This window comes from Pteropus medius, unplaced genomic scaffold (assembly GCF_902729225.1).
Source record: "Pteropus medius unplaced genomic scaffold, Ma_sr-lr_union100, whole genome shotgun sequence".
Classification (NCBI taxonomy): domain Eukaryota; kingdom Metazoa; phylum Chordata; class Mammalia; order Chiroptera; family Pteropodidae; genus Pteropus; species Pteropus medius.
Window position 1 is genome coordinate 7,867,834 of NW_024351543.1, and position 27,297 is coordinate 7,895,130.

Below are 27,297 nucleotides of genomic sequence, written 5' to 3' on the forward strand. Positions count from 1 at the left end.
TTCACAGCTCTAGAGGGCTGGGGCTCTGAGAGCCCCTGTGAAGGAAGCAGAAGTCGCTCCGTATTCCCTGCACCCACCCCACCCAGGTTTTTCTAGCCCCTGGCTCACTGAGGAGGGCTCGTAGGGCCTCGGGAACCGGTTCAGGACCCTCCTCCACCACCATTTGGCTCCTGCCCTCCCCACCTTCCTACACCTTCCTGGGGGAGCAGCAGCCTACAGGGCACTGAATGGAGATCCGGGTGACACCTGCTCAATACTTTGCCTAATTCTTAGCTATCCACAGACTCTTCCTTTAGCTTGGAAGAACACATTTTAAAAATCACCTGGTCATTTCCTCCAAGTAGCCACTCCAAGTCTTGTTAAGTAGCTATCAAAGCTGAAAACTGATTTGATAAACAGCCGTCATTTATAGGCATGCATTTGTCAGCAGCTCAACAAGCCAATCCAAAAAATGGCAGTAATGTGTCCCTTCAGAGGACAGAGTCCCCTAAATCCTGTCCCCTTCTCACAGCATCGGACCCACGACAAGTCCTGCTCAATTTTTGCTCTCCCGTTCCTAACCAGTTCAACAACAACAACAAAAATTCAAGGACCTCCTGCTGCCCCTCCTTTCGGAGGCAGATCGCAGGCAATTTTATCTTAATGTCTCCTGTGGGCCAGAATCTTCAGACAAAAGTGCTGCAAGTGACTGTCCAGCTGGGACCTTTCACTGGCCTCTTCCTGGGGCAGGGGCTGACTGAGGTACAGCACACCACACCACATCACCCCACCTTTCAGGGAGCAAGAGTGGCCTGGAGATGCCAGGCGTTGTTAGCAGGTTAAAGGCAAGTGAAGAAGTTGAGAAGGCAGGGGACACCTCTAGAGAGACATTCAAATGGCATCTTTGTTCGAGGCTACCCAAGAAGCCAGCATTTAGCTGCCTTAAAACACAGAACAAGAGGAGAGAACTCTCTTCAGAGGGAAAGACAGAACTCTAAAACAGCTTTTAAGGCTTCCCTAGAGAGAGGACAGCTAGAGAATGACTTCTGTCGATGCCTTAGCAACTTGGAGCTGTGGCCTGAGAAGGGAATGAAGCAGCTGGAGGCAGAGCAGGGAACTGGGATAACTCAGACTCCATGCCATGCTGCAGAGAAAGGAAAGTGGCAAAGAGGCAGGAGTATGCACCCGAGCTAAGGGGACTTTCAGTTGCAATAGGACAGAAAACCTGGGTTGCTTATTATACCTGTAGCTCCACATCAATACATAAAATGGGGTCCTATGCCAAGAAGAACCCACATCCCACCAGCTCTGCCCAGCCTCTGTGCAGGGGGCAATGGGTACTAGCTGTATAACCAGGATGTAGCTGGCTGCCAGTGTCCGGTTTTCACTTGTGGTATCCTGACAGTCACTGCAGATAAAATGTAAGCCATCTCTTCAACAATAAGCGCCATTAAAAATAAAAGGCGTTGAGTTATAAGACATATCAACATCATGTTCTCCTGGTACGATGCACTGAGAAGGACATAACATCTCTTCTGTGGAATTCTTGTCGAAAATACACAGTCTCAATCTAATCATAAGAAACATCAGACAAACTCAAATGGAGACATTCTACAAATTAACCAGCCAGTACTCATCAAAACTACCACAGCCATGAAAGACAAGCAAAGGCTGAGGAAACGTCACAGATTGGAGGGGCCGAAGGAGATGCAACAGCTAAATGCAATGCTGGATCCTGGCCTGGCTCTTGGACCACAAAAAGGCCATTCAGAGAACACTGACTAAATTAGAATATGGTCTGTAGATTAGTTAGTAGTATCATTTCAGTGTTAATTTCCTGGGTCTGACTATTGCCTTGGGGTTATGTAAATTGTCAACATTACAGAAAATTGGTTGAAGGATGTACAGAAACTCTCTATAGCACTCTCGTAACCTTTCTGTAAGTCTACAATTATTTCAAAATGAAACACAGAAAGTGTTGGGGTGATTTTCCTCTGGATTAAGTTAGACTTCAGAGACATAACCAAATACAATGAGTGGGTCTTAAGTAGATCCTGGCCACGAATAAACTAAGGCGATAAAATATTTGGGGAATTTGAACATGGACTTGGTATTAGATGACTGTAGAGAACTGGTGTTAATTTTGTTTGGTATATAAGACATCGTAGTTAAAAAGGAAAATGCCCCATAAAATAGGTGTATATTGAGGTTTTTATGGGCGAAATGTCCTTGTGTCTAAAATCTACTTTTAAAAAAAAGCTAAATATGAAACAATTGTTTCATCTAGAAGATGGCTAGTGATTATATTAATTACTTTACTTTGAAATATTGTATAATAAAAAGTTAAAAATATGTGTATATATACACACACATATACACGGATACAGACACACGTATACACGTGGAGCGGTCATCTTTCTAGCCTAGGCATAACTGTGAATGACACTTCATTTCCCAAACCCACTGTCCACTCAGAGAGGTCCCCTCTCTTAGTCCTCAAAAGTTCTGGAGCATCTCTTTTGACAAAGGCCTTCAAAACCTGAAATTCATTATGTGAAAAATCCAGAGCAGCAGAAACACCTTTATTTTTTGAAGATGTATTGATGTGGTTTTTGGGGTTTTAATAAGAACCAAAAGTCATGCACAAATGAGCATGGTGAAGACTTTGGGCAAGTCAATGGAGGCCAGAGGTGTGGGTTCAAATGGGATGAGATAACAGAATGCTGAGGAGTTTCCCACGTAGTGGGCAGTGCCCAGAGAGAAGTGCCCGCTCTGGAATGAGCACATGGCTTCCCGGTCACAGACTAGTAAGACCCCCAGCTTCTCAGTCCCACTGGAAATTCATTTGGATACTTCTCTCCCTGCTGAGCAGGTTCAGCCCAGACTCCTGCCTCTGCTCTCCTACAGAACCTCTCCTTCCACCCATTCTACCCCTGGAGCCAGAGGAGGGGACCCAGGAAAAAGGGTACTTACTGGGGCACGATGGTGATCTGGACAAAGCAAATGAAGAGGAAGACAAGCGAGGCACACGCCACATAGGCACCGAATCGGTCATCCACCTGCTTGGAGTACTGAGAGGACACAGCAGGGTGAGGGGGTGGAGGCACCGGCCGTGACTGCTCCAGCCCTGCTCCAGCCCAGACACACAAGGGGCAGCCCCCTCCCAAGATGGAGAAGACCCGCGAACCAGGGCTAGCCTTAGCTCCCGAGAAACCAGTCCAGATCACCATAAGGTGATGCCTGTGGGGAGGGCAGTCGAATTGTGTCAAACCAGAAAATTTCTGCAGACCAGATCACTGCTGAGTAACTCATAATAATCATGGCTGAAATTACTGAGCACCATCCACACGCTAGGACACGTGCCAGAGTCGACAAGCATCATCGCACGTGCTCACAGCGCCCCAGTAAGTGGGCACGGGACTGCTGCTGTTTCTATTTTAGAGATGAGTGAGCTAGGGCTCAGAGAGGTCACAAGACTTGTGCAAAATCACACAGCTCATCTCCAAAGTCCTGACTCCCAGCCCCAGCTCTTACCACAACACCAATCAGCCACAAAAGCAGAGGCTGTGCTGGCACCGAGTCACCCAGAAAGGTCACTCCTTGTCGGTCCCATCTACTGCTGGTAAACAGAGTGGTTCCCTCCCACAGCTTTCCCTCCTAATTAGGTTTGCCTCACCTCAGGATGACATGAGTTCACGTGAGCCCATTTTCACTGAATACCAGGCAGACCCTGTGACATGGATCAAAGACCCTGAACCAGGGACGGGTTCCAGCTGTCACACTTCACTGGGTAGCCCAGAGCACATCTACTAGAGCAACTACTCTAATTTTTAGTTCTCTCAGTCACAGTTTAAGGAGAGGGGACAAAAAGATTTTGACGGCCCCTTCCAGCTTTAACACTTTGAGGTTCAGTATAGCTGGGTAGTCTGTTGGCAATGATAACAATAACTACAACAAAGATACAAATAGCAGCTAACATTTATTAAACATCTACTATGTGGCAGATACTGTTTTATGTGGTTTACATACATGGACTTGTTTAATCCTCACTCCCTTTGAGGTAGGTATGCTAACTATCTTTATTTTCTAGAAAAGGAAACTGAGGCTCAAGAAGGGTAAGATTGATCCCTTCTGACCAAGGAAGTCTCCATAAAACCTCCATCTCCTGGGTAGCGCAGCATCAGAGCTTGGGAAGCTGAGGTGACAAGAAGGGCTCCTTCCAAGGTGATGGAGGCAGGAGAGGGAGCCACCTGCTGCCTTGTTTTCCTCACACTGGTCCTGGTTCTGCCTGGGGCCTCCCTCCCACCCAGGGTGCTGTTGTACCTTCTTCTCTAAGTCAGGCTCCCTGAAGGTCAAGAGGAACTTGCGAACATGCTCAGACCGCAGCCTGTCAATACTCCTGGCGTCGATGGCTCGGCCCAGGAATTCATCCACTTCATCCTCGGGGTTCGCGCTTTCCTGGGCATTCCTGAGGAGCAAGGGGCACAGGCACAAGACAGGCTGACCACCCGTGGGCACCGCTAGGGGCAGCTCTGCCTGTGCACCCAGACTCCTGAGAGAGGCCCAGGAGCTGCCCAAGATCATCCCTAATAAGGGGTGGGGAAGCTGAGATTGAGACCAGGATGGCGAGAAGCCCAAGTCCCTGTTCTTAACGACTACACACACGCGTAGAAAGCTGCCGAAGTCAGACTCGCTGGCTGGAGGGCCTCACTAGCAATGAGGCTTTTCTGACTCTACTGATATATAATAATGATATGAACTGGTAAATATTTAATTATTCCTTCCACCACAGGTAACAGGCTCTGCTCCTCATTCTCCGGATGTACCATCATTCAGAAACAAAGGCCAAGATCAGGAGGTGAGACTTCTGCCACAGGGACTGTGAGTCACCTGGGGGCTTTAACCTGGCTCAGGCGCTCTCTGGGAAGCAGGTTTCAGGATCCTTGGGTGCTGAGCTGAAAACTATTTCTCGGAGTAAAGCGCAGTTGGTGAGCGAGGTTTCTGACAGCCCTGGAGAACTGGGGGGTGCAGAGGAAAGAGGACGTTCTCCCTAGGTGCTGGAGGTAGCTGGGTGCTACGCGTGCAAGGTCTGCACTTTCCTGAGAGCTGCAAGCACGTGTATGTGTGCGTGTGCACCCACACACATGCAAAGTGTGCATGTGTGTAGTTCTGTGTGTGCATGGGCTGGAGATTATAAACGGGCAGTGCTGGGGCCCGGCAGAGAGGCCGGGCCGTCTGGGCACCTGGGCTGCCCATGGCTCAGCTGTCGTGGGCTCCGGACACTCTCAGCCATGACTGTGTGTGGGCCCCTTCCCCACGGGGTGTGGAGAAACGGAGCCGTAATGCAGATCTGGAGATATACCCCAGGCCAAAGGAGCAGAAAGAAAGAAGGGCACGTTACTCACTTGTCCTTGGGGTCTTCGAAGCCCTGAAAGAGAGAGACACAGAGAAGAGTTATGAGAACAGAGAGGACGGAACACGGAGGCTTCTACAAATGGGGCTGCAGGGCGGCTGCTGCTCATTTCTCTCTCTGGTTCACCAAGGAGCCTGGACATCAAGAGGACTGTCACTCAGTAGTCAATCCTCTCTCCCTACCCTCCCTCCCTCCCTCCCTTCCTCCTCTGCCGAGAGACAGAGAGCTCCCTTGGGCCTGGTTAGATGAGCAGAAGTCCACACACGCCCCCTCTGTCAACCTTCTTATTAATAAATAACCTCAGAGACCTCATAACACTCGTGCCTAAACATAGTCTGGCACGACTCGTCACTACGTTTTAAAAGCTGGGTAAAAGTTGGAACAAGATTTAAAGAACTAAACCGCTGACTACAAGTTTGGTACCTTCCTAGCTGTTCTCAGTCACTGCTTAGTCTAATACCCGTCCCCCATAGCCACACTCCACGCCAGCTTCGGTGGAAGACAGGGCAGAAGCTCTCCTTTTGCCTATCTTTCTCAGATTTCAGGCAAGTTTAACTCTAAAGGCCAAAGGTGTGCCTGACAGCTGCCAGGACCTGTCCCATCCTCCAGCCCAGGAATGCTAGAGGGCCAGGAGCTGGTACTTGGATGCTGGCCCCTGGCTGGGCAGAGGTCTTCTGCACACTTTCTCTTCCCTCCCTGCTAGGTAATTAATTAACACCCTGAAGGAGAGCTTCCGCAGGCAGCCGATCTCATTTGAGAGGACCCTTTCCCCAATTACAGCCCTTCCGCTAATTCTTCCAAGGTTCCTCGTCCTAACAATGATTCATGTGTCTGCTGAACTGGTGCTTATTGTCCAAACAGCCCCTGAGGCTCTGAAAATAACTAAAGAGTCCACTTAAACCAAATACCGCTAAAGAAAAAAAAACTTTACACAGATTCTAAACAGAGAAAGTACTACCAGGCCCCCTTCCCGCCTGCTGGTGGTTCTTCTCCACCTCTTCCCTCCCCGTCTCTTTTTCCCTCACTCTCCATCATCTCCAGCTCTCCCTCCGTCTCCCACTTACCCTCCGTCCTCTCTCCTCCTGTCTTCCAGCGCTCCTGCCCCTCTCCTTCCTCCCCACTGGAAGAGAATCTCCCTCTTCTCACCCTGCTCGCGGTCCCGCCCCCTTTCCTCTCCATCATCCTGGTCCATGATCATCCTGGTCACACGGGCATCCTGGTCTCCACAGGAGATTAAAGGGCTGGGCTGAAAACAGGGAGGGTCCACAAACTGCTCTTTGCTTTGGGGAGGTCCCTTGAGGGAGGAGGAGCTGTGGCTGAAGCTCTGGGCGACACTGACCAGGTCTGCGGAAGTCCAAGTTCAAGGCCGGGGAGAAGGCTGGGCTTCTCCCATTCTGCAACCTCACAGCCTTGGTGTCCTGTGAGTTAATTCTTCACTATCAAAAGCTAAAATGGAGGTCTCGACTCAATTTATTTCTTCCTTCTGTACACTTTCCTTAAGTCTTTGTCATCTGCTACTTGTTAGCTAGCAAGATACAGAGTGACTGGGTCCCCAGATGTCCCCTCTCTCAGATCCCTGGCTCTGTCTGCTGACTCAGCTGGACTCCTGTGGAGTCTGCAACTGAAAGCTGGTCTGATCCACAGATTCCCAGCTGGGGGCCCTGGTGCGAATGTCCCATCTATTCCTCTACCCGGCTCTGTGGGAGCTACGTGGCCACACACATGGCTCCCTGAACCTTCTCTCCTCGCCCAGCCCTTCCGCAGGGTGAGTGACTCTGCCTGAAAGTGAGGCTGGCCTTGAGCTGAGGAGTGTGCCTGACGAAAAAGCCATGCTCTCATAAAATGAAAAAAAAAACCAGGGCTGCCGTAACCTGACTTCTGTCATCCTTCTTCCTCTTCTTTCCAACTTCTGAATTCCTCCTTCTATCATCACTGATAGAACCTGGCAGCACATCCTGAATTAGCTCTTCCTTGGTGTGTGTGTGTGGTGGGGGGGATGCTGGGAGTGTCTGTCTCCAAGCTAGGTAGGGTCTCTCGAGCTGGGGGTAGCACCCTGTCACGGCCTCCACTCATTCAGCCTCCACGCTCCCAGCAGCAGGCTGGAGTTAGCAGGGGTGTTTCTCAGCACAGAAGGCAAAGGGGACCATTACCTGTCACTTGCCAAGAAGCACTGGGACGCTTTCAGAGTAACTGGTACGGAAGATATATTTCAAACATCCGGGAAATGCAGCAAGTGCTGGAAGGGCCTCTGACACGACGGTGCCCACCCAACCCCCTGGGGCCTCACCAGACAGTGCCAAGAGACCGCTGACTCAGGGCCGCTTCCAGCCTGCGCCAGCAAGCTCTGACAAGAGGGAGGGAGGAAGGGGCAAGGCTGCTGTGTCACAAAGCAAAATTCAGCCATGGGGCTTATGGAGGGCGCCTGGGGCCAGAAGTCAGACACTCTGGCCCCTCACCAAAGCTGGGGTGAGCCCCACTTCCTGCCTTTCCTTCTGTGGCTCTCTAGATTCTCTCAGGCAACACAAGGATCCTGGCCCGGCCCTCACTCCCACAGAAGGACCACCCTGGAGAGTGCTGCCCACGCACTGCCCCACCAGTCACTCACCATCCGCTTCATCTCCTTGGACACCTGGTTGCCGCCCAAGTGGTTGTAGAAGGGGCGCTCAGCCCCCCAGTGCGGCGGGTTGTGCCCAATGGAGTTGGTTCTCTGGCGATTCATCTTGGCGATCATGGCCTTCTCTTCTTTCTGGGAGAGCAACACAGAGGCATCAGCCTGTGGGCAGGACTCACCAGATGAGCCTCCGCGTGGTTTCTCATTCCTCCCAAGTGCCTGGCCAGGTCTCCAGCCGTTAAGGCAGCTGCCCTCTTCTCTGCACAGCCTGGAGCCCAGAGGTCTGCCAGGATCCTAGAGCTCACCCAAGAAAGCATCCCAATCCCTCGAAACCCCAATGCTAGCCCTGGTGGTCCAGGTGGGAGCAGCAGAACAAGACACTGAGGTTGGTCTCGTGAGAAAGAAACCGGGCACGAGAATACGTGTCACTCACATGGACTTCTCGGAGGTGGGCGGAGCCTAGATATGTAGTGCAGGGAAAGGGGAGGAAACCTGGGATTCCAGTTTCCACTTAACTTATTCAAAATCTGCATGTCCTAACGGAGTGGACGATAGGAAAGGCCCTGCTGCTCAGAAGGCAGCTTCCAGAGGTTTGGGTCATTAGAATATGAAATTCAAGGGCTGACATGCATTGTGCAAATACATAAGAGGGGACTCAGCCAGACACCCATGCGCTGACCACGATCTCTTCTATCCATCTGTCCATCCATCCACCTAAATGGGTTTGATTAGAGGCTCAGAGAGGCCTTTAAGAGGCCTGAGGCGGCCTTCCCCCGACTCCCTCCCTAAGCCTAGGAAGCAAGCCCATTGGAGCAGGGAATTGGAGGGATGGCACACAGCCCGCTTCCGCTGACACCTATGGGGGCGGGGGCTGGTGTCACTGTCTGTCTCCATTTCTTCCTGTCTGGACCACTTGTCAAGATGGAAAAACCAAGACCCAGAGAACCCAGGGCAGAGGGTGGGCCTTCAGCTTGGGTGGGGCAAGAAGGTGGGCTAAAGGCCTCTTGCACCCTGGAGAGAGGAAGGGTACTGTAGGAGGGCCTGGGAGGGTTTTAGTTCATTTACATTCCAGCCCAAACAACAAGCAAATGTTTTAAAATGTGTCAATTAAGCCACTAATAGCTCTCCCCAAATGCCCTAAATCCTCCTGTTCCTCTTCTTGATGTTTGTGGAGGGGCTGATACAGTTCCTTTGGAGGCCCCTGTAGCCAAGATCTGTGTCCCAGGCATGCTGCTGAGGCAAGACGAGGTGCCCACTGACATCCCCTTCAGGGCAGGCACCTGCCCGAAGGAGCACTGCTTCCTTAAAAAAATCTACTTTTGCCATCGTCAAAGGCCGTCTCCGAATGTTTCTCACAGCTTAATTTTATCTTTAGTCTAATTTCTTAGGCAAGAAACTAGGAAGCTTTTCTCTATCAAAGGGCTCTGATGAACCGATAAGTCCAACTGAAAGATTTATAAGTAAAAGGCATTTTAATCTAGGGAGAAATGTAAAATGTTCTCTTCATTCACTTTAAAAATTAAGAACCCAGAACATGACACTATTAAAAATAGAACATTGAAGTCTGCCGATAATTCAGTTTTATATTTTGGTAAGTGTGGGCTGAGACAAAAGGAGGAAGAAAAAAAAGAGACTAGAAATTGAAAGGGGAAAAAGAGGTTCAGGAAACAAAGATACATAGTACAGGCAGAGACAGAGTGGGAGAGAGAGAGGGTAGGAAGGAGTGAGAGCGAGGGAGAGGGAGAGGGAGAGAGAGAGGACAAATGTCTGCCAAGTTTCGGCAGTAGAAAGGAGGGAGATGGAGATAAAGTATATGATATATGCAGATTTCCTTGAGGCTTCATTTCCATCTCGTGACCTTCTGATGTACTGTTAACTGATTTCAGGCCTGTGCATTTTTGCAACAGAAGCAAAATGAAAACATTCCCTCTTTGTTGTCAGCCTTTGCAGGGCCCCTATAACTCTCATGTCCTTCCAGAGATGCACAAACCACGACCGTAAGGATTTTATGACTTGACTCAAGGAAAGAGTAAGAAGGGAAGGAAGCAGCAGGCCAAGAAAACATTCCTCCCCAAAGAATGAAGCCCCCCCGGCCCCCGGACCCGCTTCTGGGTGCAGCGCAGGATGAGGAAGGTCTCGATGCTGTGCTCCTTGAGGTAGGCATTGCGCTCGCCCCCACAGCCCGGCTCCACCTCGTAGTCTCCATTCAGGTAGTTGAGTGTGGCCTTGGTGATGTGGATGCGTCTACAGGTGAGGAGGGAAGCGGGAGAGGTGGGCAGAAAACATGAATTCAGGACTCGAGCTCCCATGTAGAACCCAACCGCCACTGACTCAAATCCCAGGGCCCCAAACTCTGGCTCAAATGCTGACCCCAACCTCATTCCCAACCTCGATGTCCTGTGACCCTTCGATGTCATCAAGATGGCTCAGGTAGGGCCCTTCTCGGCTTGTGTCCACTGTGACCTCACCACCTCATGTCTATGTTATATTATTATAATATAACACATTATTAGCCTGCCGGGAAACACGGCCTCTAGTCTCACAAACTTTGCAAACCTGCTCAGGAGCCGGCAGTGGCTCCTGCTGACTACAGAACTGAGTCTAAATGCCCCTGGCTGGCATGAATGTCCTCCTTAGCACAAGTGCTCTTTCTCACACTGACCCCTAAAAGGCCATCTGCTCTACACCCATTCCTGGGAAATACTGTGTTTTTCTATCCTGTGCCTGTCCTCACCCCATTTGCTCCACCTGACACTCTCTCAACCCTACCTGCCTCATTTGTCCGAATCCTGCCCATCGTCCAGGCCAGCACACATTCTATCTCCTTTCTTCAGAATTTATCTGCCTTTCCTCCCTCCTCTAGAACTCAACCCTACCTGTCACATCTCACAAGCCACTGCGTTTTGTGTAAATAGCTTCTTGGCAAAGCTGACCCGATGCTCCCTACAACTTGCCATGGTGTGGTGTAAGTGATGTGTCAAGTTGAAAAATTCCTACTTAAATTCTGCCAGCCCCAGGGTTGCAAGCCACCCCGTCCTGCCCACCCCGAGTCTTGTTCCTCGTGACAGTCCCTCTGGGCGCAGACGGGTGGGGGAGCTAAGCCTGGGCCCTTCCCCCAGCTCTCACTCACCCAGCCTTGCCTCCAGCCTCCATGTGGTTGGCCAGCGTGACGTCGTTAGACCAGACGTCGAACTGCCACTTCCTGAGACCAAGGACACCGCAGTGTACTCGCCCGCTGTGAATTCCCACGCGCATGTTCACGTTCACCCCTGTCACCTCCCGGACCAACCTGGGGATGGAGCAGGGGTGAGGCTGGGAGAGGGTCAGGAGCCAAGCGCACCGAGTGGGGGTGAGGCTGGGATGCAGGGGGTTTGGGGGGGTTCGTCAGAAGATGCAGAGGTCAAAGAGTTATTTCTCTTCGGGCCAATGCAAATCCAGTCTGAGCCTGTTGGACCTGGAGGGCGGGGCTGGGCCCTGGAGCTCAGGTGCTGTTAACTATGAGGTGCTGTTTCCTGGCTTGGCCACAAGGTGGCGTGGCAACTCACACTAAAACCCAGGCCCCCCTGCTTCCCCTCACTAGGGGCACCTGGGGCCATGGCTACTCAGTCAATTAAATTGTGTTCTGAAAATGCAAATGCACGTTAGTGCCGACTTGAACCAGACCCCATTCATATAATGCTTTTGGATTTGTCCACATTGCTGCTTCTTCAACGTTAGGAGGATAATGGAGAAAGGTAGTTAAAAGAAAGCATATGTCTCCTCAGGAAAGAAGGGGAGCCCAGGCAGGTGCAGGATACTAGGGGTGCTCCATGCGCTAGAAGGCAGCTCCAGTCCCCGCCACGTGCACCACGTACCCAGGGAGTCCCCAGTAGACAAGTAGGCCCCCTCTGTGGGAAACGGAGTAGCACAGAAGCTATACATCTCCAGGTACGTGTCTGGGGCCCAGGGTCTGCGGAAGAGGGTGCAGGTGTTCTGGGGGGTGTACACAGTTGCACTTTTTAGGGCCTTGAGCCCACCCAGCCAGCTATGGGGCTGGCAGTCTGGCATGGCAGTCTGACCATCCCACTAGGAAGAGGCTGACACCCGCTGCAGGGAAGATTTAAGTCACCCATCATTCCTCTTGTCTTGGGATCAACTCTGCTCATACTTTATAGGAGCTGTTCCTTCTGTCCACAATGCCTCTGACCACTTGCTTAGGTTGAAGACACTTCATTCTACGTTTTTGGCTTGACTCCAGGGCCACCTCCTCCACAAAGGCTCTCCAGATCCTCTCAGTGGAATCAATGGCTGCCTCTTTGGTCCTCCCACCACAGTTTGCCCCTCTTGTCTGCTGATGTCCACTCAGCATGCCTGGTTATCAGGGCAATGGAACCCCAGCCTCTCTCCCTCAACAGACTCTTTCCTTCTGGCAAGGGACCCACTGGCTAGCCAGACACACAGGGGCACTCAGCAAACACTGCCAAGCGGAACTGAGCCAAACTTAATGGACCTGGCCACCTACCTGGTCAGCTACTCTGACTTGCCCCACTGTGGCTTTCCCTCTACCCCAGCCCAGGCTACTTCTAAAGTTCAAAGTTACTAAACCTGGAAGCGATCTCTGCTACTCTCCCTGGAGGACATGTAAGCTTGGGCTGTCCATGGTTTTTAACAACCAGGGATTTTTCTACGCCCAGCAATGGCCCAAAATGGCCAAAATTCCTTTTGCTATACTCCCAGGAAGGGTGGATTTTTAAAAAATGGTTCACCTGTGTTCAACTCCCCTTGCCTACAATTATTACCTTGGGAAGCTATTTACCCATGAGCCAAACCTTTTTCATTTGGGAAGAAGTAGAGCTTGTGTAGTGGGGTCTACCCCTAGCTGGCCGATAGTGAGAGCACATGAGGAACTGGTACGTAAGGCCCGCACATGGCAGAACCGCAGGCCTCCTCTTCTGCAGAGGCGGATCCACACCTCCTGCAAAGCCCTCCCTCCCTACAGGGACAAGCTTCCCAGGCTGCTGTGGGTAAGAGGAGCCCAGGAGAAGGCTCGACGCCTGCAGGTACACACCAACCCTCCCGTGTGGCTGGATGGCCCTTGGCAGATGGTTGTGCCCCACTGTTTCCCTGCCTCTGTCGGTTCAACCAGGTGGCCAGCCAGTCAGTTACTTGGGCTAGGGGGCAGTCCCCCTGGAAACAGTGCACCTGCAGATGGGACAGTCCCCCTGGAAATGGACAGTGCACCTGCAGATGGGCAGTCCCCCTGGAGACCGGCACTTACGAGATGGCCTCAATCATGTCCATGCCCATCTCCACACAGCAGTGGGCGTGGTCAGCCCTCGCTTCAGGCAGCCCCGAGACACAGTAATAACAATCCCCCAGGATCTTAATACGTAAACAGTGATTCTCCTGGAAAGCAAATTAATTTTTAAAATTAAAAATAGCAGGAAAGTGAAGTGGGAGGGTAAGAAACGGGAAGCAAACAGATTCACTCCATGCCTGGAATAACTTGCCTTTTAGGGCAGTGAGCACAGACCCAGTGCCGGCATCGTGCACAGCCCCGGTCCCGGGACACGCTTATCAGCAGCCGTGGGGGACAGAGGACAAGCTGAGCAGCCCTCCGAGGGACATTCCAGCCTCCAGCACTGACTTTGACAGCCACCTCAGAGGCCCAGGAAGAGGGGTGCACCAGGGCAGCAAGTAGGGCAGACTGGTCAGCGGAGAAAGTCCTCGGGCTGAGTGGGAGCATCCCCAGGCCCACGGCAGCCCCTGGAGCTCGCCCTGACTCTTGGCCTAAGGTTCTATAAACAGTTTTCTGATTCTTCTTCTTTTACAAAAAAAACTAAAGCAAAAATGAGATTTAACCACAAGTTTGCCTGACCCTCTGCCAGTATGAGTTTTTATCAAAAACAGTTCTGCTCAACTAGCAAGCATGTGAGTGCAGACGGGCTAAAGTAACTGCCAGAGTAAGGGCATAGTGGGGTCGCCCCGGCAGGCCACAATTGGGGTGCAGCAGAGTCATCCCAGCAGGCCACAATCAGGGCGCAGTGGGGTCACCCCGGCAGGCCACAATCAACCCACAGTTGGGACTGAGGTGAATGTCACTAATCACCAATTCTGAGCTGTCCAAGTCTGGCTTCAGGAAATTAGTTCATGAAGCTAGACATTGGGACTCCAGTGTCCGTGTGGCCTGAACTCTCATTTAAAGCCCATCCAGTGCCCACAGGCCAAGCATGGACCTGCTGACCTTACCACGTTCAGTGATAAAAACAATCGGTGAGGTTAGGCCCTCTGCAGGCATTAGATTGTGGGCCACACCTCACCAATTGTTTTTATCACAGAACGTGATACGGGTACAGTGGACACAGCAGTAAGTGGCCCCTGGTATATAATGACTCCACAAAGGCCCAGGGCATCACCCAAAGCCACAAAAGCTGGGAAAGGATGACAGAGTATAAACAGGGACCTAACGAATGAATGAGCGTGTCCTCACACCTCCCTGCCCTGGGGTGCTACCTCCATTTTGCCTGAACGCTGAAGAGTCCTCTCGCTGGAAGCCTTTGGGGGTTGGCCCACAGCTGTCTGCAAGCCAGCTGGGATTCAGACACATTGTCTGGTCACTCTGGCCAACATCATTCCTCAGGGGTTTGGTAAGCGTTACCTGCAGGCCTCACCACCCCCTTTCTGCTGACGGAGGGCTCACGCACTCACTCCTTCATGACCAATGACACCAAGAAAGTACGTCCAACTGAGTATGTGACCGGGGCTGATGCAGGGCATGAGGACACAGGCACAGCCTGTGCGGTCCCCTGCCAGTCACCCATGCCCAGCAGCAGGCCCTGCTCAGCAGCAGGGCACACCCTGGCATGGTGCCCATCCCCGGTGCTCAGTGGTTTCTTGACCATAGCACCCTCCTTCCCTCAGGCAGCCCAGATCAGGCCACCCTGCTGGCCCTCGCTCAGGCACACGGGTGCCCAAGGGCAGTGGGCAGGGTGACTCACCGCAGCCAGCTTGTCGAAGCGGGCGAAGAGCTCATTGAGGGTCATAACCAGCTCTTGGGCCGTGCACTGGGACGCCAGGCTGGTGAAGCCCTCGATGTCAGCAAACAGGATGCTGGGGAGACAGGTAGGGGAGGAACCCATGAGGGAGGAAGGTCAGGGGGACACAGCCAGGCCCATTGTCAGCCTCAGGACAGCTGCGGGCCAGCATGAGTCCTGCGGTAGCTCACACAGATGCTCGGGAGGGGATGAAGGGCCCTGGCACTGGAGAGGTCAGTTGAGAATGCTGGCCTCTCCCTGTTGGCTGGGAAATGTCGATCCAGGCCTCCTTTCTGTACCATTACCCAGGAGGAAAAGGGGACAGAGGCTCGGGAGCCCTAGGAAAGTATGCCCGCCTGAGATTACCACAGACAGGGGCCAGACCCCCAATCCTCTGTCACCTCTCGGGCCTGCCTGTTTGACCCCTGAGCTGCCCCCTCAAGGGAGCTGGGCCTGGGGGTAGGGGGCCTCTGATTCATCTGCTCGGGAGAGTATCTCAGGCCCAAATGGTGGCTGTACAAAGGTCTCACTTCCTAGCCCCTACACAAGGGAATCCAACTCTAAGTCTTCGATCCCAAGGGAGTCCTCTAAAAGGGACAGGCTGAGAGGCCCAGGAAGGAGGAGAGGAAGATACAGCCAGGAGCGGTCTCTGGAAGCCACCCAACTTGCCCCCGACAGCTTCTTTGGCCTCATCCCCAGACGCCCGTCAAACACACTAGCCAGTCCCCGAGTGGCTCACTGTGGATCTCCTCGGTTTCTGAGGCTCGTGTGCCCGAGAGTGAAACCGTCTTCTTTTTCTTTCATAATAGACAACCAGAGGTGAAGACCCAGTGCCAGAATGTGTAAGGGCCCTTAGAGTTTTCTTCTTAAAAGGGACATAAAAGTGTAGTAACTCATGTACTGAGATGCTCGGGGGCCAGGAGCTTCCTACAGGTCATCTCACCAAGTCCTCCGGGCTGCCCCAAAGTGAGCGCTTGGTATCTGCACCTCACAGATGAGGCTCAGGGAAGAAGCCAGAGACAGCGGCGTAATGGGCTCCCCACTGAGTGCGCCACCCCTCCCCCTTCCCTAGGGCCTGTGCTCTCTCCAACGTGCCACGGGGCTCCCAAGGCTCCAGAGCCGACAGTCCCACTTTTAAAGCAGTAAGATAGAACTAAACATATCTTGTCATTTTATTTTGCAAAAGTGTGCTGGTGCAATAACCATGTCTTTATTCTGAGGTTTGACATCTGGGACCTTACTCACCCCAGGGAGCCTGCCTCTCACAGGCTAGCCAGTTCTTACAGATAGTCAACAACCCACCTCAGGGTCCAGGGTCCTCTGCCCCAACCAAGCTCTCACTTGTGGGGCCACTATTCCCCTGCTCTAACCAAACCCATGGACGGGTACCAGGTAACTTGGGACAGTCCCTAGACTCCGCAGCCTGCTGAAATTATTAAAATCACCAATTCCAAGCTTACATACCTGTCTCACCAGTTCTCTGTCACCATGAAGGCCCTTGCCCATGTTCTCCCGCTCGCCCTGCCTCCTGCCCCCTCGTGCTTCCCCGCCTGGACCCCCCCACAGTGTGGTCTGCCCTTCTCACTTGGGAACTGTGAGCATCAAATGGTCTTTTTCATGGTGATCATCTCCTGGCCTCACCATACCTGGATAATAAAACCTACATTTTCAAATGGCTGGATGTTGTTCTAAGCACTTTACATTAACTCGCTGAAGCCTCACAACCAGTCTATGAAGTTAGTATCCTTCTTTTACTGGAGAGAAAACTGAGGTTCAGAGAGGTTGAGTCACCTGCCCAAGGTCACACAGGTCACCTGGCTCCAAAGTCCAGGAGCTGAACCAATGAATATTATGCTGTCTGTTGCCCCCACCATCTTAAGTGAATAAAAGCATAATTCAATGGCCTGGCATCGTATGTCAGGCGGAGGGAGGCACGTGTGGCGAGTACAACACTCCGTCAAGAGGGGCCACGCTCAGCAGCTGCTGGCCATCTCACACGAGGGGAGGTGGAAACAGAGCCACCAGGGAGTGCACCTTGGGGCTTCAGCCAGGCAATGCCACCTCCCAGCAGAAGTACAAGAGGGAGGCCCCTGGGTCCCCAGACCAAAGCTATTTCTCGGCATCCCGGCTCCTGCAGCCTCTCTGATCCCAGCCCGGATCAGCAAAGACAACTTCAGGATGAAAGCTAAAGAGAGTGGAAGAAGTGGGGGCGGGGGTGGGGCAGGGAACACAACAAGAGACAAGATAAATGAGGGAAGAGAAAACAGAAAGGAGGAGGAGGAGCAGAGGGAAGAGACACTGTCCCTTCAGGCCACGGGACTCAGGACATCAGACTCCTGGAGTGGGCGGCCATGGGGCAGGGTGCTCAGAAGATGAAAGGGAGTCTGGAGTTGCCATCAGCTTTGATGCCTGGTGTCTGACAGGCTCAGCAGACAGGCTCAGCGCCTGCCCAGGGGGAGTCTCTGAGCGTGCAGCCCACTGGGTGAGAGGGGAGTGGGTGAGGGGAAGTGGCCAGGATACAGGTGCCAATCTCGGCTTCCGAACTACATAAGTGCAGACCCCTCTCCCGGCCTGCCTGCCACTTCCCTGACTCTCAGTCTCTCGGGCAGCTGCCCCACTCCCCTCAAGAAGGAAAAGGTCTTTCTTGGTCTACCAAAAACACCGTTACAGAGTTATTCTGGAAATTCTTCTTTAACTCAGGAAAATCAAAGCTGAGGCAAGCTGGGGTCAAGATCAGCTACTCCGGGGTCAAGATCAGCTACTCCGGAGTCAAGGAGCAAGGTCGGCAAGAGTCGCCTGGGCTGACCTTATACTTCAAATGCAAAGCTGACAAGGCCAGGCTCAGCAGCTGTTCCATCCTGGGTGCAAGCCTACACAGCAGAAGCCTGGCTTTGAGGGGCTGGTGGGACCCCACAGTAGGAAGGAAAAAAGTCCCTAAACCTGGCAGAGGCAGGACTGCTACGGGGTAAGGTAATCCATGGCACCAAGCCAAGGATAAGAGGAGAGAAGAAGGAGGATGGGCCACCCAAGGAAGCATGAAGCTGATGTGTGTGGACTGGGGCTTCAGAGGGCCTCACTTCACTGCGCTCTGACCCCCTGCCCCGCCCCGCCACCCCCTGTCCCTGCCCGAGCTCACCTAGCCATTCAGGCGGGACAGGCATTTGCCTGCCATGCATGGACATGAGCAGGCCTGGACCATTCTCCTCCACAGGTGACCTCGCTGGACCATAGTGAGCACTTTTCTTCACTGCAGCTCTCGCCCTGCTCAACCAGTGGTTCTTAGACCCGGCGCCCATTAGAATCATCTGGGAGCTTTTATAAGGAGAGGTCCCACAGCCCCAACCCCAGAGATTCAGACTTATTTGGCCTCGGGTGGGGTTCTGTTATTGATTGCTTCTGTTCTGTTTTGTTCTATTTTAAGCTCCCTGGTGATTCTAATATGAGAACTACTTTACTAGTTCAAACGTCACCTTCTTAAGGAGGCTCCCACCATCCTATTTAAATCTACATCCCTTCCCATATGTCTCTCTCCCTTCCCTGCTGCATTTTGATCCCCTGCACTTTTCACTACTTATTTACTGTCGTTGTTATTTATCATTATGTTCCTACCTGTCTCTCCCCACTAGAATGTAAACTCCTTGAAGGGAGGAGAATTTTGGTCTATTCCATTCACTGCTACATCGGAGCCCCAGTACAATATCGGGAACAAAGAGTAAATGCTCAATAAAATTTGTAAGTGAATGACTGCATGAACGAGGACAAATGATGTCGACCTTGCCTTCTGCTCTATCTGTCCTCCCATCCCACACACATATCTAGCACGATACACAGCACATAGTAGGTACCCATGTTAGTTTTCTAGGGCTGCTACAACAAAGTGCCACAAATTGGGTGGCTTAATACAACAGAAATTTATTCTCTCACAGTTCTGGAGACTAGAAGTCCAAAATTAAGGTGTCAACAGGGTCATGCTCCCTCTGAGACTCGGGGTGGAATCCTTCCTTGCCTCTTTCCGGAGATGGCTGTCAATCCGAGGCATTCTCTGGCTCGCAGCTGCGTCACTGCAATCTCCGTCTCTGCCTCTGTCCCACATGGCATTCTCCCCGTGTATCTATCTCTGTCTTCACGTGGCATTTTTCTCTTCTTATCAGGACACCGATCATACCGGATGAGGGGCCCACCCTACTCCAGCATGACTTCATCTTAACCTGATTTCATCTACAAAGACCCTATTCCCAAATAAGGTCCCATACACAGGTATGAGGAGTTAGGACCTCAACATATCTTTTAGGGGGACACAATTCAACCTACAGCAGTGCCTAACATATATTTGCTGAATGGAAGAGAATATTCATAGCTGCCAAGCCAAGTAAGAGGGAGGACCAGTAACTCCAGTAGCTCTTGCTTCTACCCCACTGGACAACTTGGGGTCACGAGCATGTCATCTGACACACAAGCCTGCGGAGCCCAGGGCCAGACACCCTGCAGATGCTCACAGAACAAATGGTGGAATGGTGGTGATGAAGGCCACGGGCAGCTTCTTGGTTCTGTGCCAGGAGATACTGGAAACAATGCTGGTGTGTGAGCCCTCCAGGTGGCTTAGAAAGCCTGACCCTCCCCTCCCTCCAATCTCTGGGATCTCCTCTCCATGGCCCCCTCCAAGGGTCTTCAACATCTACTGAGGAATCAGGGAGGGGCAGGTTGCTCTGTATGACTCCCTTCCTTCAGGCGGTGGGACACAGCAACCAACCAGGGAGGTGGAGGCTCAAAGCAGGGCTTGTAACTTGCATGGCAGCCTGGCCAGGGCCTCGGAGGGCCCCGCTCTGAACCTCTGAGCCTCTCCTACACATTTTTGGAAATACTGCCACCTCCTTTCCCCCACCTCCTGTCAGAGGCAGAATCATACTTCTCTGCCACCCTGGGGGAGGATTCTGCTTAGTGACTGTCACTTCTGAAGGCTCTTGTTTTAAGAGGTTTACCCAAAGGCAGGCAGACGGCTCTGCTGGCCAGCATTCCCTGATCCACTCCCTGGTAATTCTGAAGGCCATTTTACAACCGGCCCTGAGCCCAGACATGCCACAAGGTGCTAATTCATCGATTAGCTCCCACTTGAGAGCTCACGTTGGCAATATGACCAGGCCCTCGTGGCAGGCACACAGAAGCTAGGCAGGCCCACCCTGGCTGTGTGCTCCTCCCTAATTGCCTGCCATCCATCACTCGTGGTTGCCTGCACTCTACTCCAGACGCAAGAGCGGGCAGGCACTTCATCCCAGTTACCACAACAGGCCCTTCAGCTATCTGCCCCAGCTTCAGCTCAGCTCTACCACATGCATTTTTGGTTAAATGCATTTCCTCACGGTTGCTCCCTCTTGCTGCCAACAGGCCCTGTGACTGGATGAAGCTGTCAGCATCTGAACCTGTTCCCGTGCACAGGCCACATCCAGAGGCATCTCTGAACACCCCAGAGCCGAGTTCGCCTAGTGGTCTGGGCAGACAGTAGCACTGAGGACCTGTTCCTCTGACCTCCTGCATTCCTCACATCGCACAGAGAGGGTGCTCAAGAAACGCCAAGAGGCAAAGGGCCTGTCAAGGTGGGCCTAAGGAAGGGGTCGCGGGAAAGTCTCAGCCCAACTCCCAGGAGTCTCTCCTTGACCGAGAGGGCTACGCCCTGCAGCATGCCCTCCATCTGCTCCAAGCCACACAACCTAGGGAACCTCTTGGGTCCAGTTCCCTTGTAAAATAAAGGAGGAGCGATGAATCACTCATGTGCACAGGCAAGTAGCACAGTGAGGTGTGGTCTCATCAACACCTGGCTGAGGATAGACAACACACAACTGGGCATTTTCCAAGGGATGATGGAAGACCGATTAAAGTGAACCATATGAACTAGGAGCATCAGAGATGCATCTGAGGGCGTAGGCTGGGAGAGGCAAAGGGGAAAAAGGCCGGTGAGAGGATGCTGAATACACCGATGTCTGCACGGATCCCACCAACAGGGGGAATCCGCCTGAGACAGCCGTGCCCTCTCCACTCTCACAGATGCGACACCTTCCTTCAGAAAGTGGGGACACCCTGGGACTGGCCTGATCATCAGGACCGAGTGCAGCGGGTCTGAGGTCAGTGTATATACTGGAATCTACGTTGCCGGCCTCAGTGGCCCCTGCAGACTCCGTTCTATCTCTTAAGCCTGCGATCCTATTTCTGCCCACCAACTCCTACTCCCACTACCCAGACAATATACCACCCCACGGCACCTACAGACTGTTTACAGAGTCTCAGAAGAGCCGAGGAAATGCTTCTCAAAGGAGAAGCATGGTAAAGGGGACAGGAACTGGACCAAGACAGAGCAGTTGTCAGTGATCTCTTGGAGTGAGAAGATGGTCCTTGCTATTCTCTTCTCTACAAAGCTCTCGTTTTCCAATTTTTCTACAAAGAATATACATCCTTTGTATAACAAAAATGTTTATTTTTAAAAGGTTGAAAACAAATCATTCTTCTTTTAGAACCTGATTCTAACTCTTCCATATTCACGATGTTTTCTTTGACTTACCCCGCCCAGAATAATCCTTCTTATGACAGAATTCTTATCAGAATCAAAATCGCAAACCACAACTGATTCCAGCTGTTTCGGATAAAGCCTGGTGTAGTCGATGGGTCAATGACTCTTCAACCTGACTTCTCTCTCTTCCTGTCTCCCCCAGGGCCTCCCCAGTTTGAGTCCAGAGAGTTAAAATAATAAGTCCCTGCTGGTTGCTGGCTCCATTCCCCACGATCCTCATTCTGTGTCCCAGGACAAACCAAGGTTTGTTGTCAAGACTCTACCCCAGGCAAAGATGTGAAGGAATGGAATCCATTGTGCACAGCTGTGGAAAGGTAAAAATGGTGAACCACTCTGGAAAACAGTATGGGGCTCCTTTAAAAATTAAATATAGAATTATCACATGATACAGCAATTTCTCTTCTAGGTACATACCCAAGAGAACTGAAAACAGGGACTCGAAGAGATATTTCTATACCTGTGTTCACAGAGCATTATTCACAATAATCAAGAGGTGGAAGCAACCCAAGTGTCCATCAATGAATGCATGGATAAACAAATGTGGTATTTACACAGTGGAATATTATTCAGCCTTAAAGGGCTGTCTGACGCATGGTACAACACGGATGGACTTTGAAGACATTATGTTAGGTGAAAGAAGCCAGACACGAAAGGACAAATTGATTCCACTTATGTGAGGTAACTACAGCAGTCAAATTCATAGACAAAAGTAGAATGGTGGTTGCCAGGGCCTGGGAGGAGGGGAGGAATGGGGAGTTAAGTGTGTCATGGGTACAGAGTTTCAGTTTCAGTGAAAGAGTAAAGAATTTCTAGAGATGGATGGTGGTGATGGTTGCACAACAATGTAAGTATATTTAATGCCGCCGAACTGTACACTTAAAAATGGTTAAAATGGTAAATTGTATGCTACGTACATTTTACCACAACTAAAATAATTAAGTAATTAAAAAGCTAAGACCGGACCGCAGTGGCTCCCCCAATGGGACCAGCTGGATCGTCAGCCCGCTGTTCCGATAGCACCGGGCTCGGCCCCACCTCCCTGGTGAGGGCTGAATATTCCCTTAAGGGCAAGCACAGTGTCTTTTCCATGTACTCTTAGTTATGTCTGGCACATAGTAGCAGCTCAATAAATGTTTGTGGCATGAATGAGATAATTATATAAAGACTACTTAAATCTATAACTAGGGCGAGTGTAGAGTCGAGAATACTTTTCTTAACATCAGGTTAGAGACAGGAATGCTGGGTGTTTGCGGACCACAAGGTTGGCTGGCCGGGGACATGGCTGGAGGAGGCAAACATTTTCCTCTCTGCTCATAGGGTGCACAGTCCACTCACAGGTATCTGAACATCACGGGCATTGTCCTGAGGTCATTATAATTCAGAACCATGCAGAAGCTGAGCTAGACGCCGGAGTGACCTGGGGACGCAGCCAAGTCCTTGAAGGAGACGGGAGAGGAGATGATAACCTTAAAAGGGGGTGGTTTGGAAGAGACTGGGGAGACAAGGGAAGGGAGGGGTAGGAGTGAGGGCAGGGCAGCCCTCCCTAGACCTTGCTGAGTCCCTGGGCTTAGGGACAGGTGTTACTGCATTTTCACATCTGGGTCAGCAGCCCCTCTGCCAGGCGCCTGGCTCCAGCCCCTCAGGGATCCTGGGTCCCTGAGACTGAGGCTGATTCAAACCAGTGAGCCAAGACCCCCACCCTCCATCCTGAACCCCTCCCATGGTCCACACAGAAACACGTTTCCTCAGCAGAGGATAAGCATCCCCTGGAGGAGAAGCCATCTACAGAATGATCTCTGGCTCTCCCCACCACCTACATCCTTTAAAGCCTTAAGGAGCCAGCATGGGGACAGGTCAATCAGGTGTAGAGCCATCTTCATTCAACAGAGACCCTTATGGAAGGGAAGAATCCTTCAGCACCCTCTCAGGCCTTCACTGCCCCCCAAAACCTTTGGGGTACTAGGTTACCTGACCTTGATGCTAGCCTGGTAGCCTGCTCCACCTCCACCAGGTAAACAGTCTGCAGCCACCTCTTGAGCCAGGGGCTTACATACTCTACCTCATCTCCCCTCCCAGCAGCCCTGCAAGAAGCCCCAGGGCCCCCAATTATAAGCTCTGCTCTTTTGCGACTTTAATCACAATTGTAGCAGAATAACTGAGCAGTAAGTCATATAACATCTATACCCTTGAGAATGCAGTCCTAGCCCCGACTCCTCATGTGGTACATTTCCAATTTACTCATTAATCTGTTGCTTAGTGTGTGTCTTCCTGAACAGAAGGTGAGCTTGTCAGTGTCAGAGACAGCGTTCCCCTTCACTCTCATCATGATCCCTGCCTCCAGCTAAATATCTGTGAACACCGCTCAAGTCCCCAGCAATGGAGGCAAAAGCAGAATGTCCGCTGAACGGAGGAATGAACGGACATCACTATTCTCATGTTACAGATAAGGAAATTGAGACCCAGATTAGGTGACTTGCCCAAGTTCCCACAGCTACTAAGTGGCAGAGAGGGGTGTGAGCCAGTCTGCTCAGCACAGACACTCATCTTGCTCTACAATGGTGACCTCTTGGCAAGGGTACCCTGGTGGCATGTGGGTTCTGGCTGCATCTCTACCTTTACTGTGACCCACAGGGATGTGGATGTGCCTCCTCCTGGTGTAGTGCTTCTCTGGATGGCCCCTTCCTCCATCCCTGATCTCCCTACTCCCAAGGCACAGCCCTGGGAGCCCCCAGCCCAGAGCAGCCTCTGCTGGCATGTGCTGGAGGCCTTATCTTAGGACAGGGGACAGCACAGCCCACCTCTGACCCTGGCACTGCTGGCTACAGGAGCAGCAGGTACCTGGGGGAAAGAAGATAGGCAGGAGGGCTCTCAAGCTACAGGTCTAACATCCCAGCAATGGGCCTCAGGCCCAGCTGCCTCATCCAGCCAGAGGAGCTGACACATCTCCCTCTGTCACCACACAGCAGACAGGAAAAGCATCTGGGGGGCTCTGAGAGCTCCCTGGCCTCTGGCTTGCTTCAACCCGTAGCCATTCGGGGCTCAGCACCAAAGCATCTAACAGGATCCCTGGCAGTCCCGGGAACTGTCCGCTTGCACAACTGTTTTCCCTGGGGCCAGGAGGGAACGAGGCCACGGAGAGTGATAGCGCCTGTCTGTCACCCTCCCTCCCCAGGCTAAACTCTCCCCCACCCATTAGTCTCTTCCCCTTTCGTAGATCCAGGCCCAATTTGTCACAGACAGAGCTGATTTATTTTTCTTGTGGCCTTGCTCTCGGTGGGGCTAGAGAACAGCATGTCATCACCCTCTCTAAATATTACAGTTCCGCAGAGAATTGACAAATGTGACTCATCACCCTTCCACTCTCCAGCTAGAGAATCCCCAGGCCTTTCTTTGTTGATAGGGGTGTGATAGTAATCATAATAATAACAGTAACAACAATAATAGCTGCTTCCAATTACTGAACACTTGTTCTGTGCCAGATATTATGCTAAGCTCTTTCCTCGCATTATTTCGCTGACTCTTCGCGACCCTATTAAGGAGGTACTCTTCCCGTCCTCTTATGTAGATGAGGAAACTGAGGTTCAGAGTGGCTCAATGCCTATAACTTGCCTTAGTCACATAGCCAGGAAGCATTGGGACTACCTACAGAGATGCCCGACCCTGCACCCCAGGCTCAAAGTATATTTTATACACTATGATGTCACCCCTTTGCCTACTACTCAGCCCCCAACCAAAGACAAAGGTTCAACTCAAAAAGAGAGACCAGAGCAAGCAATGTTTCCACCAAAAGCTGCATCCAGTGTGGCTAATGGAACAGCAGAAGGAGCCTCAGCAGCATATTTGCATATAATTGCTTGTGACTGGCCTCTGACATGTACTAGCCACCTCTAGCCTAGCAATTTCAGAGTCATAATTAAGTCTGTCCCCATGAAAATGATGGCATCTTGGCTTCTCTCTCTCTCCTTTCATCTCTTTCCTGATTGCTGCCATTGATCCTGAGCACGGCCTAGAACAGAAATGCCTCCACTGTGGCTGGGGTTTGCTTCCTGCCATGCAGATGCTCTAGCCACTGTGATTAAGGCACTGTTCTTTTATCCACACAAAGTCACAGCCGGATGTGTTAGCCACGCCAGGCTGAGAGCCTGTGCCTTGAATGATGAACTGTTTCTGAGCCTTGAATTTCTGAATTTCCTTTGCGTTCCACTTTATAGTTAGTGAAATCCGTTGAAAGCTTTGCTGTGTGAGGAGCAGTCAAGGAAAGCAGCTTTCATCCGCGCTCCACCTGGAACAATGTCAGGGCCAGTGAGGTGGTGAAGATAGGACTGCGAGAGAAAACTGTCGAGTGGGGAGCTCAGGGCTCTGTATGTGTCGGGACCACCTGGCAGGTCACTCCCGCCCACTTGAATCTTACGATCGTTGGGATTTAGCCTTAGGGGAAAGGCTGTTTCTTTACCCATCATGAGGCAGACTCCTCCAGATTTCAGGGGCTGCCACGAGACAGGAAAGGCCCCTGGCGGGTCCCTACTCACACACAAACACACACATACACACACACGTGCTGGAAGCCAAACGTCTCCCCACACTCTCCTCTGAGTCTCCTCTTGGCGTGGGGGCCCCCAAGGCTCTTTCCCACAGAATCTCATACAAACTCTTTTCTCCTGAGCATATGAAAAACATCCATCCAGTAGTCATGCTAGGTAAAAGCTGATGTCAAAAAGCTTTGTGGGGGCAATTCACCCACTTAACCGGCTATGAAATCTTAGGTAAGTTAATACATGTGCTTCAGTCTCCTTATCTGTAAAATGGAGATAACAGTACCAACCTCTTACATTTACTGTGAGGACTAAGTGAATACATGAAAGCACTGAGAATAGTGTGCAAGTTACAGAAAGCGCTCTGTGGTGACCGATTATTCTACCATGTGAAGACTGAGGCAGGTGTGAGGAGGAGAAGCAAGAGACCAGCAGTCAGTGGGCGCTCCCTACCAAGGCCCAGACCCCATTTCCCTCTCTGAGCTCGGTCAGCTGGGCCTGCAGCCCCTCAGGACACCTGCTGGGTATGGAGACCCGACCAGGGGCAGCCTTCTTCCTGACAGACTAAAGTTCTGCTGGCTGCCCTGTCCCTGCTGGACACATGAGTGTGGGTGGGCTTCAAGGGGGCTGGGATTACCCCCCAAAACTAGAGACAAAAGTACGTAAGTATATTTTTCTCCCAAAAGCTTAAAGTTTGTTTTGAGAGATGAACAGAGGACGTGCGGGCAGAAATGACAGTCTTAGATTCCAGGGTATACTTGAGAACTGGGCAAATCTGCCTGCTCTGTATGAAAACAGTGCCCTCCCCACCCCTGCTGCCATCAGGGAATAGGGGCGTGTGTGTGTGTGTGTGTAGTGTGTGTGTGTGTGTGTGTGTGAGAGAGAGAGAGAGAGAGAGAGATATCTACATTATTCCATTCAATCCCTTTATTGATAATTCAGCCCAAGCCTCCAAAGGGCTCTCTCAACACCACCCTTAGAGGACACGTGGGTCCTAGGGAAACCCGCCCAGGGAGAAAGTAACTCTCTCGAAGGCAAACACAGCAGCTCCTTTTCTGGGCATATGGGAGGATTATCAGGCCATGCTGGATGAAGGCCACTGTATCGCTTCATGTCCCCGTGGAAGTCATAAGCAGATTTTGCACTCCGTTAATCTACATCTGTTTGCACATCCCTGCTGTCAGCGGCCT

At 51.7% G+C, this 27,297-nt stretch overlaps 1 protein-coding gene across 1 annotated transcript in view; it reads right to left on the minus strand.

Annotated features, from left to right (window-relative positions):
- The window catches only part of ADCY5 (adenylate cyclase 5), a 136,109-nt gene that overhangs the window by 25,700 nt on the left and 83,112 nt on the right, over positions 1–27,297 (minus strand). The window contains exons 4-11 of the mRNA XM_039843212.1: positions 14,981–15,092; positions 13,261–13,388; positions 11,134–11,292; positions 10,106–10,247; positions 7,998–8,138; positions 5,385–5,407; positions 4,303–4,447; positions 2,953–3,050 (exon numbers count right to left, since the gene is read on the minus strand). Of these exons, the coding sequence (XP_039699146.1) occupies positions 2,953–3,050; positions 4,303–4,447; positions 5,385–5,407; positions 7,998–8,138; positions 10,106–10,247; positions 11,134–11,292; positions 13,261–13,388; positions 14,981–15,092 (948 nt within the window). The remainder of the gene's footprint in view (positions 1–2,952; positions 3,051–4,302; positions 4,448–5,384; positions 5,408–7,997; positions 8,139–10,105; positions 10,248–11,133; positions 11,293–13,260; positions 13,389–14,980; positions 15,093–27,297) is intronic.